Consider the following 18,736-nt stretch of genomic DNA (forward strand, 5'->3'; position numbering starts at 1 on the left):
CTCAACCCTTACCTCTTTGTTCAACCAGATGTGTCTTGAGGAGACAGTGGAAGTCACCTCCCTCTCAACCCTGTACCTCTCTTCAATGACAAACTCGTAGGTACAGGGTTGACAACCATCTGGTTTTAAAAGTGTGGGAACCTCCCACATCTCCTTATGCTCTTCATCAGAGGCTCAATTGTTCCCTATTGACATTCAATAGGTACAGACTTTCAACATTCCCTGAATACAACTAGACAAGAATGTCCATGATCTCTAGAAGTACCACAGAGAGGACATGATACCCAAACCAGCAGAGCCCTCTACTCCTCAGGGTTCCTTCAGGTGATTCTGTCTTTCTACATTCAGTTGCCTTATCTCAAAAAAAAAACAAAACAAAACAAAAAATAAACAAACTTGTGTGAGCCGGAGGGAAATAACAAAGACCAAACTTTCTGAAGTCTCTGTGAGAGATGTGGCATTTGGACAGCCCATCCAAGGCTGTGACTTTTGCCTGCCTCTCTGATAACAAGGATGTTTTAAAGCTGTGCCTTAACATAATTTCTATCATTCAGAATTCAAAGCAGAATTTGAAACACTACAGAAAATATCAAATTTTCTTGTTTTACAGATCAGGAAATCCACAGCCATGAAGAAAAATGACATCCCAGGATTTCTCTGCAAGCAGCATAACTGGTAACTGCACCCCATCCTCCCCTGTGAAGGAGGAAGGGGGGACCCTGAGATCTGGCTCCCTAGACAGCCATACTGACTGCTGATGGGAGTCATATAAGCATTGACAGAGGCTTATGAGTGGGGCCTTAGAACTTATCTCATTCATTTATTTCATGAGTCAATCTAAAACATCCCTAAACTGACAATTATGAAGTATGACAGAAATGCATGAAACAAAAAGAGATAATTTCTTTACGCCACAAGGTCATGGTAGAATGCTGGGCAAGGGAGATCTGAGGCTGATACATGCCAGAAGTACCATATGTGAAATATTTCATCACCAGATGTGAGATACCACATCTCTGTCAGTTTGCTTTTGGTGGCATCCTGGGAGCTGGAAGAGTGTTTAATACATTATTTCACTGTGGAATGCAGCAGTCTCAGATTCAGGAGATGTCCCAATGCCTCAAGCATCATGGGAAATGATTCCCCAGTTCATGGCCCCAAACATTGACTGACCAGCTAGTCTAAATCTGCTAGACACTGCTCCTTCTAGAAAAACCTTCGGGCCCCAATGAGGTGATTTTTTTTTTTACCTTTGTCCTGTTCATTTCCTCCTGGTGGCAGCCCATTCACCACAGCTTTCGAAGCACCAACATCACACTCTGAAAGAGAGAAAAGAGCACCTGGCTATGGAGTGGCCTCTGGGACAGTAACAGGCCCCTACTTGCTACAAAGTGCTGGGTACACATGGACTTTCTCAAATCTGGAGAGGAGCTTGGGAGGAACTAGGAGGGGGTGCTAAAGCTGTGGGGGGGGGGCAAGAAGTTCAATTCTCTGGCTTCTGTGACCTGGTTGTACTTCTGACTTTGAAAATAAACCTTCAGGGCCAGAGAGATAGCACAGCCAATGATAGGGCGTTTGCCTTGCATGCAGCCAACCCAGGACTGACCTGGGTTTGATTCCCGGCATCCCATATTGTCCCCCAAGTCTGCCAGGAATGATTTCTGGGTGCAGAGTAACCCATGTACACTGCCGGTATGGCCCAAAAACAAAACAAACAAACAAAAAAGTTTTTGGTTGGGGAGATAGCACAGCAGTGGGGCATTTGCCTTGCACGCAGCTGATCTAGGACAGATGGTGGTTCGAATCTTGTCATCCCATATGGTCCCAGAGCCTGCCAGGAGCGATTTCTGAGTGCAGAGCCATGAATAACCCTTGAGCACTGCCGAGTGTGACCCAAAAACAAAAAAAGGAAAAGAAAAGAAATCTTCAGTCCCTCCAAGGGCACCTCCTTCCTGACCTAGGATCTCCTGCTCAAAGATGAGAGAGAGAGAGAGAAAGAGAGAGAGAGAACTTTCTAAAATCAGGGCAGAAGCCTGAAGTTCTTGGACACCTTCCTCCCTCCCACCCCTCTTGCCCCAGGAGTCTCTGCATCCAGGAGCACTATTTTTTAATTCAATTTTATTTTATTAAAACCATTGTGATCTACATAGTCCTTCAAGTTTAATTTCAGATATACAGTGAATCAGGGTCATTCCTACCACCATGTCAACCTCCATCCACCATGATAACAAAGTGTATCCTATACTACCTTTTGCGCCCTAGCTTGCCAGTATAACAGGCCTATTTAAGTTTAGATTGTTAGTCTCTTTATTCTACTGTTGTTGACTTTGGCTTGGATATTTAGATTTTTTTTTCTCCACCAATGCACCCTAGATTACTTGACTCCTGACCCCCATCCTTTCTTTTTTTCTTTCTTCTTAATTTTATTGAAAAGTGCAGAAATATGAGGTAATAAAAAAGGTAATCCATGTCCCAAGGTTCTAGAAAGCAGGCGGTAGTCTCTATTTAAAAGGTAAAAGAGAAAAAGAAAGAAAAAAATAAAACATAAAGGGTGTGTTATGGCACGGTTTTTGTTGTTGTTGTTGTTTGTTTGTTTGTTTTGCATAGACGCAGCAAAAGTTGGGGAAAATAGAAAGGAAAAAACCTTTGACTTAAAAATAGGGAGACGAGGGGCCAGACAGATAGTATGGAGGTAAGGCGTTTGCTCTTCATGCAGGAGGTCATCGGTTCGAATCCCGGTGCCCCATATGGTCCCCCGTGCCTGCCAGGAGCAATTTCTGAGCCTGGAGCCAGGAATAACCCCTGAGCACTGCCGGGTGTGACCTAAAAACCACAAAAAAAAAAAAAAATAGGGAGACACGGGGCCTGCGAGGTGGTGCTAGAGGTAAGGTGTCTGCCTTGCAAGCACTAGCCAAGGAAGGACCGCGATTCGATCCCCTGGCGTCCCATATGGTCCCCCCAAGCCAGGGGCAATTTCTGAGTGCTTAGCCAGGAGTAACCCCTGAGCATCAAATGGGTGTGGCCCCCTCCAAAAAAAAAATAGGAAGACACTACCCAGTATGAAGCATCCTGCCATAAGACTAACTACAGACTCCAGGCATACTAAGTTGTCTAAGCCCAATATGGTCCCAGTAAAAGTTCTTCTCAGTCACGATTGTCACAGTCAGGTTTCTGTACTTAGAGATCTTAGTTTTTGCACAGATCCTATGTTGAAGTCAGGATGTCTCCAGGCATCTTCTGGCATCTCACCATTATGTGATGATGCAGGGAAGCATGCCCTAAAAGCAAGTTGTTGCTGTTTCCAAGTCATCAAGGTGTCATATGAACCCACTCTGGAGGAAGTCAGTGCCAGGACAGCATTAGAGCTTTCTCTGGTAGAAGTTCAATACAGAAGCACTTTTGAATGCAAAAAGAACCCCCTCACAGAACAAAGAGACACAAGACAGGACAGAGCTACAGGAGTTTTCTAAAACCTTCCCTTGGGGACAGACCATCTCTCATCTGTTCTGAAAGGGAAGGACAGGCCCAATGAGGGGATTCAATCATGATTGGAAACATGATTGTTTCCAGAAAAGAAATGGAATTAAAAGTTCCTCAAAGCACATAAAGGATGGTTTAGAATATGATCTTTTTAGTAAGTGAATTGAATTCTGATCATTTATAGTAGCTAATGTTTATTTGAATGAATTTTTTTTTTTTTTTGGTTTGGGGACCACACCCAGCCACGCTCAGGGGTTATTTCTGGCTTTGCGCTCAGAAATCAATCCTGGCAGGCTCAGGGGACCATATGGCATGTCAGGGATTGAACCTGGGTCAGTTCCAGATCGACCGTGTGCAAGGCAAACGCCCTATCACAGTTATCACTCCAGCCCCTGAATGATTTTTTAAAATTAAACTGACTTTAAAAAAACACCAGCCTTGAGAATTACAAACGAATGGTAGTGGTCACTTGCTTGCTACCTTGGATGCAGAATCTGGCCACCTCACCAAGACCCAAAAGTTCTTCCACCTCTGGCCCTGGCCTTTTCATCTGCCCTCCCCACCACAGTCATGTCCTCACAACTCCTTGAGCCAAAGGGAAACTTTGAGCTCTTTAGCTAAATTTTTCAGCTCCCAGGTTGCTATTGGAAATCTTCACCCTTGTTCCTAACTGACTTGGGAAGGATCCTATTCTTTTTGGGCCCATTCAAAATGCCACTTCCTCTGTGCTGATGAGTTCTGGTCAGCTATTGATGCTAAGAGGCCCACATACAGCTTCTCCCCAATATGTTCTCCATTTCCAAAACTGGGGGGAAGAAGAGAAAGAACAAGCAGCTAAGCAGGCAGGTGAACCCTTCTCTTCTGGGACGTGTGCCTGGAGTGACCACAATAGTCAGGAACCAGCCAAGCCACAAAGACAATCATCACAGTTTTTTTTTTCCACATCTGTGGCCTGAACTCAAAAATCAAAACTAAGAGGACACATTTAGCATCTCATTTTATCCCTAAAACCAGGGCCCTGGAGCTAAGCAATAGAAGCTCCTGCCTATAGATAAGAACTTTGAGAGGTTGGAAAGAATGTACAGTGGGGAAGGTACCTGAGCTGCATGCAGTTGCCCCAACTTTGATTCAAGGGACCGTACATGTTTTCCCTTAGTTCTGGCAGGACGGATCCCTGTGCACTGACCAGGAGTAAGCCTGAGCACCACATGGGCTTTTTTGCATGGATCAAAACCAAACACAAATAAAACCCAAGAACTTAAAGGACTCAGAGATAATGTGAGGAACCCAACAACACTAATCTAGGATCTGTGCTGTGGTCTGTTCCATTCCAAAGTTCATCTTTGTCCCCAATTAGGAGAAACATTTTGGCATTTTGGCTTCCTAGTTTATATATCTATTTTCCCAAAGTGCTTCCTAAACCCCATAGCTCATTTGGTGCAGACTAGGCCACCTAAGCCAGCTTATCACCAGCTCCCTCAAAGATTGGTGAGCTGACACCAACCACCAAAAGGTTAGTGTGGATGCTGCCTGGATGCACAGGAATAGGATTTTGCTCCTCCCCGAGAACCTGGTTCACCTCATCCCAGGCCCACAGGCTTTATCCAGCCACTGCCCTAGATCCACTATTGATGATGGCTGATCCCCTAGGATGTCTACATTTCTGGGATGTACTGAAAAGGGGTATTGGTAAGAGACCACTGAGCTCCACTGGGCTCCCTGCTGATAATTGAAAGAACAGGACAAGCTCCATCATCCAGTCGGTTCTGTCTTTCTGTCTTTCACTTGATCTTTTTTTTTTTTTCCCAGTTTTCCTTTTGTTTTGTTTTAGGGCCATACCAGGCAATACTCAGGGGTTATTCCTTGCTTGGAAATCACTCCTGGCAGTGCTCAAGAGACCATATAGGATACCAGAAATTGAATCTGGATATGCCTTGTGCAAGGCAAGAGCCATAACCCACTGTACTATTTCTCCAGCCCCTGCCTGATCCTCTGACCATGTCCCCAATAGAACTTAGGACCTTGCCTCAGGCCTTCCCAAACCAGTCTCCCCCATGTCATTCATTCCTTTTCTTCTTTTCTTTAAATTAAAAGCAATACAAGCACGACATGGCAAAAATAATGAGCACAGCTAGTATGCAAAACCATAACCAAGGGTTTAATTTCCAGGGAGTACTGCAATATAAAATATCCATGGCCATCACAAGTAAAGACTGTGACACCCCCCCATCCCCTCCGAGGACAACCAAGTATGGAACCTAAAGCATTGTGCCACCAGAAAAAAATAAGGAGGATAATTACAAATAAACACTCATAATACAGACTCATCCATATATATGTAGATAAAACAAGATGTAGCTGAATTGCTTTAAAAAATTAACCTGAAGACATCTAGAAAATAATTTCATTGTCTCAAACTGCCTTTTCCTGGCTGCTTCCCAACCTGGGTTTGCCTTAGCTCTGCAACACAGGCTGGGGCATCCCAGATATACCCCAGCAGGATCTCAGTTTCCCTACTTCCAGAGTGAAGGACTGAAGTGAGAAGACATATGGGGAGCACTTGACTCCGTGCCTGGTTGCCCCCATTCCAGGGGGCTGCAACCACCCAGATGTTCTTTCCACCAAAAGTGAAAACAGAAGCCTGTGCTGGCTACTGTCTTGCCAAAGACTGAGGGGCAAGATCAGTAGAAGAATCCTCCATGGAGAGATATCCTCAGGGAGTCCACACATCCCACACCTTCCTGATAGGTGAGGCTTTTGTTTCCTCTGAAGAGAAAATTCCTGAGTGAGAGGGATAAACAGGCCTGAGAGCCTGGATTATTTTGGACTCTTCTTAGGAAACGCCTCCTTCCTGGGCCACACCCTGGAGGGAGATGGTGGGGAGGAGTCCTATTCCCCACATTTAGGCATTTCCACACCCTTCCCCACCCTGCTGTATGTCACTCCCTTCCTCTCTTATTAATGGTGGGGAGAGGCTCTGCCAGTCTAGAGGAGCATGAAATTCTAAGCCACAAAAAAGAAAACAACAACAACAACAACCAAAAAAACCAACCCAGGCCTAAGTTAAATAGCAACAAAAAAGGCCAAACAGAAAAGAAAACCTGAGTTACACAGCAGGAGATTTCTGGCAGTTTGGTATACCTAGAGAGGGTTGTGAGGGTAGAAGGATGCATTTCAATAACATAGCACTCAAGGAACCAGGTACCAGTTATAGTTATGTTTCTGCCTTTGCAAGAAGGATCTCGGGGCTGGTAATCTGTTGGTCATGGCCTCTATATGGTTGCAACTCTTACAAAATCCCCAGGAGTTGGTGCTTTCAGGATGTGTATTCCACAGAATTAGATGCAGAGAGGGGCCTACTGCAGAACCAATGCTGCACAGTGGATGCAAAAGGAGGTCCAGATATGGCCCTGAAATATCCCACAGGGCCTTGTCTGGACCCTACTCACACAATGTCTGCAGAGCTCAGGATGTGGGTAAATGAGCACTGCCTCTAAATGTGTAGAAAGGCTGGATTTCAACCTGCAAAGGGTTCTAGAAAACAAAGGGGTTAAAGAAGGGTTAAGGAATGAGCTTGAATGAGCTAGTACTTCACTGCTTGCAGGTTTCTGAGGGATTCCCAGGACATGCTCAGTAGCCAAGACTGGCCTGAAGCTCCACAGGAAAAGATCTCTGCCTGCAGTTCAGGGCTGGAACACTGACAGCTCCTGACTGTACAATGAGCAATTCCCTGGCCCATGTTTTCCTCCAGGCTTGAATGAAAAATACCTAAAACTGGCCATCTGTTCAGGACTTGTGGGGTTTTGGGGAGGGGAGTTGGATTGGGGGGTGTTGTTTGTTTATTTGTTTGTTTTCCCCAAGCAAAGATAGAGCAGAGGTGAATAAACTTGTTCTCCTAGCCTGGAAGAAGGAAGCATGGAGTAAACTCACGTCTAGGGTAATCTGCTCCATCTGTTTACTTCTGCTATAGTCACAAGAATTAAGAAATGTACTAAGGTGTGCACTTACGTCAAAATTGATCAAACTGTTTGCTCAGGAGACTAGCTGCTTATTGCCTCTCCTTAGATCTCAGTGTATCTGCTAAAAGGGAAGGGGGCTATTAGACTAGAACATGTTGCAGACAAAGTGCATGTCATGTCATTTTCACACATACTAAGTATTCCATAGGTCAATAATAAAAGTGGTGATGCCGTGTAGTTTTCACACACAGTAGACACTGAGTAAATCACTAATAATGAAAGTGAAAGTGTCATGTAATTTTCACATAGTAAATCATAATAATACATAATGCATTCAGTAAATCATAATAATGAAAGTGATAATGTCATGTAGTTTTCAGACATAGTAGGTACTCAGTAAATTATTAATAATGAAGGTAAAAATGTCTCATGGCCAAGCCTTGGCATTGGTATCTAGCTCCAAAGATGAGAGAAAAAAAAAAACGTAAAATTTTCAGATGAAGTTGGGACCTTTACCACATTCTGGTGTAGTGCCCAAATCTGTCTCATTTGTCAAAAAAGCGAAAAAGGTTTAATTTTATTTTGTATTTATATATTCATATTTAGTTTGGGGCAATGGCTGGTTCTCAAGGATCTGGTGGTACTTTTGGTAGTCAGGGAATAAACTCAGGGCCCAGCAAGGGAGTATGTTCCAACCTTTTGAGCCATCTGTCTGGCTTCTAAAGCTGCTGGGGATTGAAGCCAGGGCCATATGAATGCCAGGTAAGTCTCCCAAGAGAGGGTTTTAAAGAACTTACCAGAGCTCATGATGGTGACACGAAAGTCTTCTGCAACTGGGGCTCTGCACAGATCTGCAGAAAATAAAACCCACACAATTGAATTGATGAATAGCAGGTTCAACTTAATTCCCCGTGATTCACATTTAAAACTGACTAACCCTTGATAAAAACATAGCTGAGCTAGGCTTCTGGTTCTGGGTCAGCCAAGTATTCGTCCTCAATTCTATCCACCACACAGGGCTTAATATAATAGCCAGGATCTCATCGAGCTCTAGTATTATATTAAAAAACTCAAGTTACCATCAGAGGTAAGCAGGAAGGTTGCTAGTCTAAGCAGATGAGGAAACCCTGGCAGAAGAAAGAAGAGCCTACCTATGAGCATGCACAGTGAGCAATCAACACTCAACCTGATGGTGTGTGTTGGTTCAGACATGGTAAAGCACTCCTCTTTGGGTTCAGTGGGGTGAAAGTGGTGGCTGATTTAGAGGGGGATCAGATGAAACTTAGCCACACATGTACAGAGCAAGAGCTCTGCCACTTAAACTGACTCCTGCAGTTGCACTCACTCCACTTCCTGCACTGACTAGAATATTCAGATAAATAATCTCTCTACAGGGTCCCTTTCAACAGCCCTTAGAACTACTCAACTGCTTTCTCTATCTAGATGTTTATATAAATACGATCAGAATATAGGGAATTATTTATGCTTGATTTCTCTCACTAACAACACTTTTTCTTTGTTGTTTGTTTTGGGGCCAGTGGTGTTTAGGACTTACTCCTAACTCTGCACTTAGATTTCACTCCTGGCATGCTCAATGGACCATATGGCGTGCCCAAGATTGAACCTAGGTCAGCCACATACAAAGAAAATACCCTTCATGCTTTGTTATTGCTCTGGCTGTGTGGTTCCGTTTTCAAGCTTGATTTTGTTCCATTAATCTGTCTTTATTCTCAATATCTTGACACCTATGGCTTTATAGTAAGTTTTAAAAGAACTCAGGTTGTCCTTTACAGATTTATGTGTCTATTCTTGGACCTCTGTATTTCATGCAAAATATGCAATAGTCATTAATATCTACTTATCAAAAAAGTCTACTATAGGAGCTAAGAAGAGGCCTCAAAATCATGGGAGATATGTGAAGCATGAAAGAACCCATAGTTTGATCCTGGACACTGGAAATTCTCTAAGCACCACTGGTGTAGGCCTGGTAACACCACCTCTGCTGGTCATAAGTGTAGAACCTCTGAGCCAAGTACTGCCATTAGTCATTCTCAGACCTCCTGAGCACTGCTGGGGAGCCTCCCACACAAAAATATGTTTTATTATGATTTTTATTTGAATTTATGTTGACTCTATAAAGATTATGGATGTCTATGTGGTTTAAATGTTGGAATTTCCAATTAATAGGAATGAGAAACTCCCTTTAACAGGTCACAAATTCTCTGTGATATATTTTTTTTTTTTTTTTTTTGGTTTTTGGGCCACTCCCAGCGGTGCTCAGGGGTTACTCCTGGCTGTCTGCTCAGAAATAGCTCCTGGCAGGCACGGGGGACCATATGGGAAACCGGGATTCGAACCAACCACCTTTGGTCCTGGATCGGCTGCTTGCAAGGCAAACGCCGCTGTGCTATCTCTCCGGGCCTTCTCTGTGATATTTTGAAAATACTGTTCTTGCTTTTTCTTTTTCTTTTTTGTTTTTGGGTCACACCCGGCGGCACTCAGGGGTTACTCCTGGTAGGCTTGAGGGACCATATGGGATGACAGGATTTAAACCACATCCATCCTGGATTGGCTGCTTGCAAGGCAAACAACCTATGGCTGTGCTATCTCTCTAACCCCTGGTCTTGTATGTTTTAAATTGGAAAGTTTAATTCAGTGTTTCCCAAAGTGGGGAGCCACACCCCAAAGAGTTCAAATTCTATCTGGGAGGGGGCAGTAGTAGCCTCAGGTGCAATTAGAGGGCAAAGTCTGTTGGTTTACTGAAAGATGGTAGATTTGTGGGAAGCACTGAGTGATTTATTTTTAAAAAGGAGGCAGTAGCCAAATATATGTGGGAACCGCTGGAACAAATCTGAAGATCAACATAATCTGAGAAGAAAGTTTGCAGAATATGTGAACTTTGCTGTTTAAAGTGCAATCCGTAGGCCAGGACCATTTCCATTAGTTTTAGGAGCTTATAAAAAGACAGAAACTCAGACTTGACCCTTTCCCAACATCAGAATCTGCATGTTTTTTAACACAATACTCAGTTATTCCTATGCATTTTAAGGTGTGAGAAACAATGGCATCAGTCAAATTAACTCTGCAACATGGTCAAGAAGAAGAGAGAGTACAAGGAGACAGATGCTAGTTTGCTTTTTAACATACCCAAATCAGCTGTGGTATCACTATAGGACATCAGCCTTGCTCCCTATCCTTGGAACTAAAAGAGCAGGAGAAGAATAGGAAATCATACTAAGTCTTTCCCTAAAGTCCAAATTGGCCATCACTTTACCTCTGTCACTTCAAATATACCTGAGACTGCTCCCAACCTTCAATAGCCCCTTTACAGTGTTCTGCAGCATGGAAACATTTGTTTTCCCAGTCAAGGAACAAATCCTGCTGTACCTGATACGCCCCCCATGGCTGTTTCCTAATCCTTATGCAAAGGCCTACATTGTATTTTTTACATTGTAGTAAACATATATGTGGAAGGTCACAGTGCATCCTGGCTTTTAAATTATCTCCTGAAACAACACTATTCTGGATTTTTGCAGCCAGCAGCATTTTCACAGGTGTATATTTCATTGCAACACGGCTCCCTTACCAATCCCTCCTGTGGAGTTTACTCTCATACTTAAGATTAGTACATGGCACATACCATTCTTCTGTGAGGGAAGAAATGAATGGGAAAATTGCATGGCTCAAAGAAAAAAGATGCCCTTGTTTCTACTCACAACAAGTAGTTCCTGCATGCTATAGAGGTAGCCCTTCACCCTTCTTCCTAACTCTCAGTATAGACACCACTGATTTCTGGAGCCTGTTCCACTCTTACTTACAAACTGATGGAAATCGCACAAGGTCAGAACCAAGAACCAAAACATTTAACCTTCGTGTCATTGTAATGATCTAGCAGCCATGGTAGACACCAGTTGTAGTGATACCTGGGATGTCTCTTCCCCAGGTCTGACACAGACTATTTCATGGCAGATGGTAAGAAGGTAGAAGACTGGGCCCAGGGTAGCAGAAAATGATTTCCATATGTTAGGAAGGAATACAGCAGTAGTGGGTGACAGTGACAAACCTAATCATCAGGTGAGAGTCAGCTTTCAACACAAGGTCTCTGGGGACTGTAGTTCTTATTTCCCTTGGTAGGTGCTTGAATCTGGAGTAGGTAACACAAAGAAGCAAAGGGCAGTTTAAGATAAAATAAAAACTGTGGCCAGGGCAGCACAGGCTGTTGTGACCAGAAGCGTGATGCCCAAGTCCAGTGCTCACCAGCCAAGGACAACACCAACACTTGGATCCAAAGATCAGGCTTGAATTCCTGCCTCTTTTGTGCTACAGCTCTTCAGGCTCCTGCCAATGATCTTAGATCTCAGCCATAAATCACCTTTGTTTGAATTAGCCAGGGGCAATTTCTGGTCATCTGCCACCCTCAAATCCTGACCACCATGAGGTGACAGGCAATTGGAGGTCCTAACAGTGTCATTTGAAAAAGAAAATCTTTATTCTGCTCTTCTATAATGAGATCTGTCCACCCTGAAATCTCAGCCAAAATAAAAAATTTTTTTGTTTCCACAACCTGAAGAGCTCAGATTTGGAGTAAAGAGGAAGAAAGCAACCAAAAAGAAAACAGGGGAGCTGGAGAGAATGTGTAGGAGCTACAGTGCCTTTATCCTGGGTATCACATATGGTTAGACCAGGAATGTGGCTCATTGGTAGAGAACAAGATTCATTTGCCTCACTGGGTTTGATCCCTGCCAAAACACACACACACACAGACACACACACAGACACACACACAGACACACACACTACACACACACACACACCACCACCACCACCACCACCACCACCACTACCACCACCACCACCACCACCACCACCACCACCACCACCACCACCACCATCCAATGCTGAAACTTGGACAAGTTTTGCAATAGACCTGTACATCATAATCCAATCCTTGCTGAATCAAGTAATAACAAACATAGCAGACCCTGGAAGTTTAGTTTACATAAAACCTCTCATACTCAATTTTTATTTAGAAACGAAGCTTTTTAAGGAGGTTGATTTGGTTGAGAATATGATGGGACATCTTTGGAATCTCTCCCAAAAGTTGCTCCCTGAACTCCCACCCACAAGGGAGTCAGACACTTTGGGATAAAAGCCAAAAGTGACAGTGCCATCTGGCGGCAAAGACTGGCAGCAGCGAGTGGGTGGTTATGCCCACTGTGGGTTGCAGAATCTACCGTCCTGAAGCTTTGGTGGGCCACTGAGGGTCAAGCGACCATTCCAATGCTTAGATTGTCAAGACAGACTATACTTGGTCAAAGCCATTACAGCATCAACACAAACATTCCACCAGAAGAACAAGATGTGAAGTAGCCAGAGTTGTTAAGAATGCATCCAGATAATTAACAGTTTTGCTTGGTCCCTTCCAAATTCCATGACCCTACAATTCTGAGCAAACTCTTGATGACATAGAATGAATAACTGTAAAAAGGGATAAGACATGTTCACATTACCAGCTAAAGGAAGATTATAACTAAATATGGGTTGTTTATTACATAAAGGGGGAAAAAAGTCCTTATATTTATGAGTGAGAAAGAATTAAGTTTGCTGTAAAAATGAATTTAAAGGACCAACAAAGGTTTGGAAGAGAATGAATCTTTAACTGGTGCTTTCACAGCATGTGGTATTCCGTTTCCATATTCAGACATACATCCTGCACAAACTCTGTCTCCTCTGTTGTTCCTTCCCTTACCCCCCACATTTGTGGGGGTGGGTCCTCAATCACAAATTTCTCACATGTCTCTATTTAGACCTCACAACTTCACTTGGACTATTATCTCCCTACGACACTCCACTGTAGTTGCTTCAAAGGAAAACTGTTCCCTTTCCAACCAAATCCTGGTGACACTCTAGCTTTGAAAACTAATCTGGGACTTAGTTCTATGTATTTGCAGCTATTTCCAAGGCTTGAAAATAATAAGGACACGGCTCACAAAGTCTCAGAATAAATGTTTGACCTGATTGCCTTCAACTCTGCTGATCCATCAGCAAAACCATCTATCTCCAATCTTTTGACAGCTCATTCTCTTCTCAATCTCTATTAATGTCATTTCTCTTCCAATGTACTCCCTACATTATTGAAGAGAGTGCATTTATCTGCAGAAAACCAGAAAGGATAAACACGGTGCTGCTGACACTTCCTTTTAAGGGACGGAAATGAAGATAAACTTCATCCTGCCATTAACTTTGATCTGGAGTCCTCTGGCATGGCTGAGGGCTCAAAACACAGGTAATGTCATTCTATGAAGACGCTATGGCCCTGGAGAGCAAACAATAGAAAAACACAGCAGAGAGATTGTCCCATACATGCTTCCATTCCCTCCTGGAATTCCTCTAACCAGGTTTCCATTCTGACCAGTGATCTGAAACGATCAGCATATGCACAATGTCAGACCCAACTATATCCTCACTGATCAGGGCTTCACTGACCTTTCTGCAAAGTGTTTGTTTGTTTGTTTGTTTGTTTGGGTCACACCCAGCTGAGTTAATACTCAGACATTAACTCCTGGCTCTGCACTCAGAAATCGCTCCTGACAGGCTCAGGGGACAATATGGGATACTGGGATTCGAACCACCATTTTCTATCCTGGATTGGCTGCATGCAAGACAAACACCCTACCGCTGTGTTATTCTCCACCCCACCCCCCTTTCTCTAAATTTTAAGGCAGTTAACTCTCCTGCCACACTTTTTGGCCTTGAATGTTTCCTTAGGAGCACTATGGACTGGTTTACATCAGACAATATGGTTGCTCCTAGAAAAGCTCTGTTGTTCCAAGAGTTTACAAAAGTTAGAGCTGATCGGTACCTCCCTTGACTCACACTCCCTTCCTTGAGAAGTTCATTTAAAATATCAAAAACCGAGGGTGCATACAGGTTACTTTGCCATGTCAGAGTCTCCCACCTGCAAGGGAAGGCAGTCCCGTGCCCAGCTATAGGCCACAGTGTGGGCACCCAGCTAACCCCTGCCCCACTTCAGACAGCACAGATATGGTTTTATCCCTTTCATTAAGGTTGGAAAAATGGGTTCTGTAAAGAATTTTTAAAGGCGCAAAGAGGGGAGGGAATCTAACCTGCACCCTTTTTATTTGAGTACAAACTATGATCCAAAAAAGGTTTCCCTTTGTCTTCCTTTTTATACTTCTGAGGCCCCAGTTTCTTCCTATCCCTTTCTACTTCCTTAGGACACTTTTAGTCTTGGGCTTCTTGGCCATAAAGACTGAGTTCTATATGAGAATCATTCTGCCACAGCTAATATATGGATAAGATTGTTCAGTTTCTCCCTTTAGGACCTTTGGACATCACCCCCTTAAGCACTGAAAAATGCCAAATACTGATAATTGCCCCAAGGATCAGCTGAGTCCATGCAGGCAAAGTTCAGACATGTGATGAGTTCCATTCCAGACACAGCAGTAGAGCAATGATGGCAATGGCATGAGTCATGTCAATGTTATGGTTTTCCAAGTGCATTTAAAATTTATGCTTATGTAATATTATAAACTATTAAGTATATAATAACATTAAGGGGCCCGGAGAGATAGCACAGCGGCGTTTGCCTTGCAAGCAGCCGATCCAGGACCAAAGGTGGTTGGTTCGAATCCTGGTGTCCCATATGGTCCCCCGTGCCTGCCAGGAGCTATTTCTGAGCAGACAGCCAGGAGTAACCCCTGAGCACCTCCGGGTGTGATCCAAAAACCAAAAAAAAAAAAAAAAAAAAAATAATAATAATAATAATAACATTAAAGCTTGGGAGGAAAAAATGAAAAGATCTAGGGAGAAAGCTCTATGGGCCAGAGTGCATGCTTGCATGAGGAATCCCAGGCTGGATCCCCAGCTTAGCCTGGCACTCCCAGCACTGTCAGGAGTGATCCTGAAGCACTGAGCCAGAAGTAGCCTCTAAATACAGCTGGATGTGGCCCCAAACCAAACAAAAAAAGACACATGTAAATTAAAAATACTGCCCCATGATACTTACTAACTGCCATCTGGGCATGGCATAGGTTGAAATCCTTTAGTTCAGTGTTGAGTCTGGTCAAAGATATAGTATCTGAGAAGTTAAATAAAAACAGAGACGCCTGTTTTCTTCCCATTTCTGCTTCACAAATCAGTCCTCAAACTCCAGCCCCAAGAAACAGCCATTTGTCAAATGGACAGCATCTTGCTCATGTCTGTCTCCTAATATCTAATAAAATTATGAACTCAAAGCTGGCCCCCAACTAACCATCCAGTCCTCCACCTCATACCCTCCAAAACTGTATCTCCTCACCCGAGCTATACCCTCTCCTCTATCCTGATAAATAAACCTTTCTGATTCAGGCATCCCAATGACCCTTGCTTTTGCATCTGCACACTCACCCTTCCATTCCTTCCCTAACACCATTCCCAGGCCAAGACAGTGGCCTAATAAGCCTTAATATTATCCTATAATTCATGAACTGCCATGTTCTAACTTATGCAGAGAAAGAGTGTGTGGGTCAAATATTAATGATTACAGAATAATCCACAACATTCTTATGAAAAAAAAAGTCTAAGGCTTTTAAAAGGACTCTTTAGTGCCTCTATGTAGCCAGAATAGTGCACGGGCCAGAAAATACCATCAGAGATAAACATGGATTGGACTCCGTTGCTAATTTTGAGGTCATCAGAACGTGGCCAAGGAGACATATTTAAATATAATATGGCAGGTAGCCCTCTGCTAGCAACCTAACCTAAAAGTTATGGGAAGGCTAAAAGTAAAGAAACACATGTATTCTGTACTGCACAGAGAGCCAGAAAATGAAAAAAAAAATACTAAAAATGTTAAAGGTTCCATGACACACCTTCTAAAATTCACCTTAAGAGCCGCACTTCGGGAATTATTAAGTTAAAATTTTGATTCCAAGTCCTTCAACCTATCCCAAGACTTTTAAACTGCAGTCCCGATTACTTTCCAGTCTCTGCTACCCTATGAGCTCTAAAGCCTAAATAAGAAGCATCACATATTTGTTGCTTGTACTTAACCAAATATAATCTATCATTTCCTCCATTTCTGAATCTCCAAATTCTCACTGCTTCTTCCTGCTAATGCCTTTTCTTTCCTTTCCCTAAACTTTAAGACCTGATGCCTATGCCCAAAAAACCCCAAAAGATTTTCATTTTGGTTCAACATTGCTATCGATCCCTATTAAATATTATGGTGCTATGGAGCATGTTTTTTTGTTTTGTTTTTTTGTTTTTTCGGCCACACCCATTTGATGCTCAGGGATTACTCCTGGCTAAGCGCTCAGAAATTGCCCCTGGCTTGGGGGGACCATATGGGATGCCAGGGGATTGAACCGTGGTCCTTCCTTGGCTAGTGCTTACAAGGCAGGCACCTTACCTCTACCTTACCTCTAGCGCCACCTCCCCGGCCCCTATGGAGCATGTTTTTATTAGTATTTTGTGGTCCTCAGGGCTTACTCCTGGTTCTGTGCTCAGGAATCATTCCTTCTGGTGCTCTGGGTACCATAAGCAGTGCTAGTTATGGAACTTAGGTCAGCCACATGTAAGGTAAGTGCCTTTCCAATCTGCTGTACTATCTCTATGTATTATCTCTATTAAAGGTATACATTTTAATGAAACTTATTACAATCATATAGTCCAGGCCTAAGTTACTTCTAAAGTCATCACTCTTTCATTGCAGGGGTGAGGCTGGGACAGTCAGATGTCCTGCTGGTAAGTTAACTACCAACAAACTTGCAATCATTTTCCACTTTCTCATACTTAAATGGAACCTTTAAATAAACACACAAAGTGGATTATCACCAATAAAATTGCCAGTATACAAAACAGAAGCCCCCCCCCCAGAAGAGTTTCAAATCATATATGTACAATGTTATTTGTGCATCAGGCAACAGAAGTTAGGAAACAAGCTGTAATCATATATATTACCTAAATATTAAAAAGAATGGTTTGTAGCAAATATGATAAATAATGCTGCATTAAATTAAAAAGGGTTTGTGTGCCTGGAACATGCATAGTGGGTAGGGTGTTTGCCCTAACACCCCATATAGTCACCCAAGCATCACCAGGAATGACCCCTGAGCACAGAGCCAGGAGTAAGCACTGAGCATTGCTGGGCATTGCAAAAACAAACAAATAAAAAGGTTTCATACTAAAAAACTTATATTAAATTTTTATATTTAATGGGAAAAATCTTTGTATTTCATAATCTCATAAAGAGCTCATTTCAAAATCATATAAAATACTCAAAAAGCACAGTAACAATAACAACAAATAACCAACCCTGGCCAAGAAGAAGAGGGGAGGAGAAATAGATACATCCTTAAATCTAAAGAGCCAGTAGGCATATAGAAATAAATGTTCTTTATAACTTAATATCAGGGAAATGAAAATCAACAATACAATGAGTACCTCATTCCAGTGAGAATGGCTAACATCAAAAAGAAAAGAACAACCAGTGTTGGAGAGCATGTGGTGAAAATTGATCCCTCATTTATTACTTACTGGTGGTGTTGTAATAATTATTAATTATAAAGTCCTAGTAGTGCATGGATAGTGAGGCCTTTCTCGGCCTGGCCTGGTGCCTGCAGCCCCTACAGCCTGGTGGGTCTGTAGGTATCAGGGTGACTGCAAAGAAATGATCCACAGCAGTCAAATGAAGTTTTTGGAAACATAAAGTTTTATTACAAGGCTCTAACCACCATGTGTGGCTTCTAAGCTAAGCTTTATTCAGCAGCCTCCATCAGCTGCCCTGCATCCCTCCTATATCTCCTCTCTACCTACTATGTCTTCCTTTGCTAAGTCAGTTCCTCACCCATCACCCAGGCCACTTTAATTATCAACCACAGAACCCGCCATCTGTGGGAGGTTCTGACCATCCAGGTAAGATTAGCATTTGGCCTTGGGGAGGGGTAACAGGTGGGACTATGGTCTGGTTCAGTTGAGGTGGAAAATAGTATAAAGACCTCAAAAAATTAGAGAGACTTGTATATAACCCAGCAAATCTATTCTTTGGCTTCTATTCCAAGAACACAAAAATATTAACTCAAAAAGATGTATGCACACCTATGTTCACTGAAGTGCTATTTAAAATAGTCAAAGTCTGAAACACCCCGAATGTCTAATGAGAAATGAGTGGATAAAAAAAAATTGTGTATGTATACACAATGCAAAACACCTCAACTATAGGAAAAGATGAAATCTCGTCTTTCGCTACAATGGAGCTCAATGGTGTCATGTGAAGTGACAGAAGTCAAGGGGGG

General features: G+C 42.9%; 1 protein-coding gene across 6 annotated transcripts in view; it reads right to left on the reverse strand.

Moving 5' to 3' along the window:
• SORBS1 (sorbin and SH3 domain containing 1) overlaps positions 1-18,736 on the reverse strand; it is a 255,471-nt gene that overhangs the window by 114,591 nt on the left and 122,144 nt on the right. For all 6 annotated transcript variants that reach the window (XM_049790807.1, XM_049790806.1, XM_049790808.1 and 3 more), the window contains exons 3-4: positions 8,237-8,290; positions 1,251-1,319 (exon numbers count right to left, since the gene is read on the reverse strand). In XM_049790807.1, coding sequence (XP_049646764.1) covers positions 1,251-1,319; positions 8,237-8,246 — 79 coding nt within the window. In that variant the 5' untranslated portion in view covers positions 8,247-8,290. The remainder of the gene's footprint in view (positions 1-1,250; positions 1,320-8,236; positions 8,291-18,736) is intronic.

The sequence above is a fragment of the Suncus etruscus genome, chromosome 17, assembly GCF_024139225.1.
Source record: "Suncus etruscus isolate mSunEtr1 chromosome 17, mSunEtr1.pri.cur, whole genome shotgun sequence".
NCBI lineage: Eukaryota > Metazoa > Chordata > Mammalia > Eulipotyphla > Soricidae > Suncus > Suncus etruscus.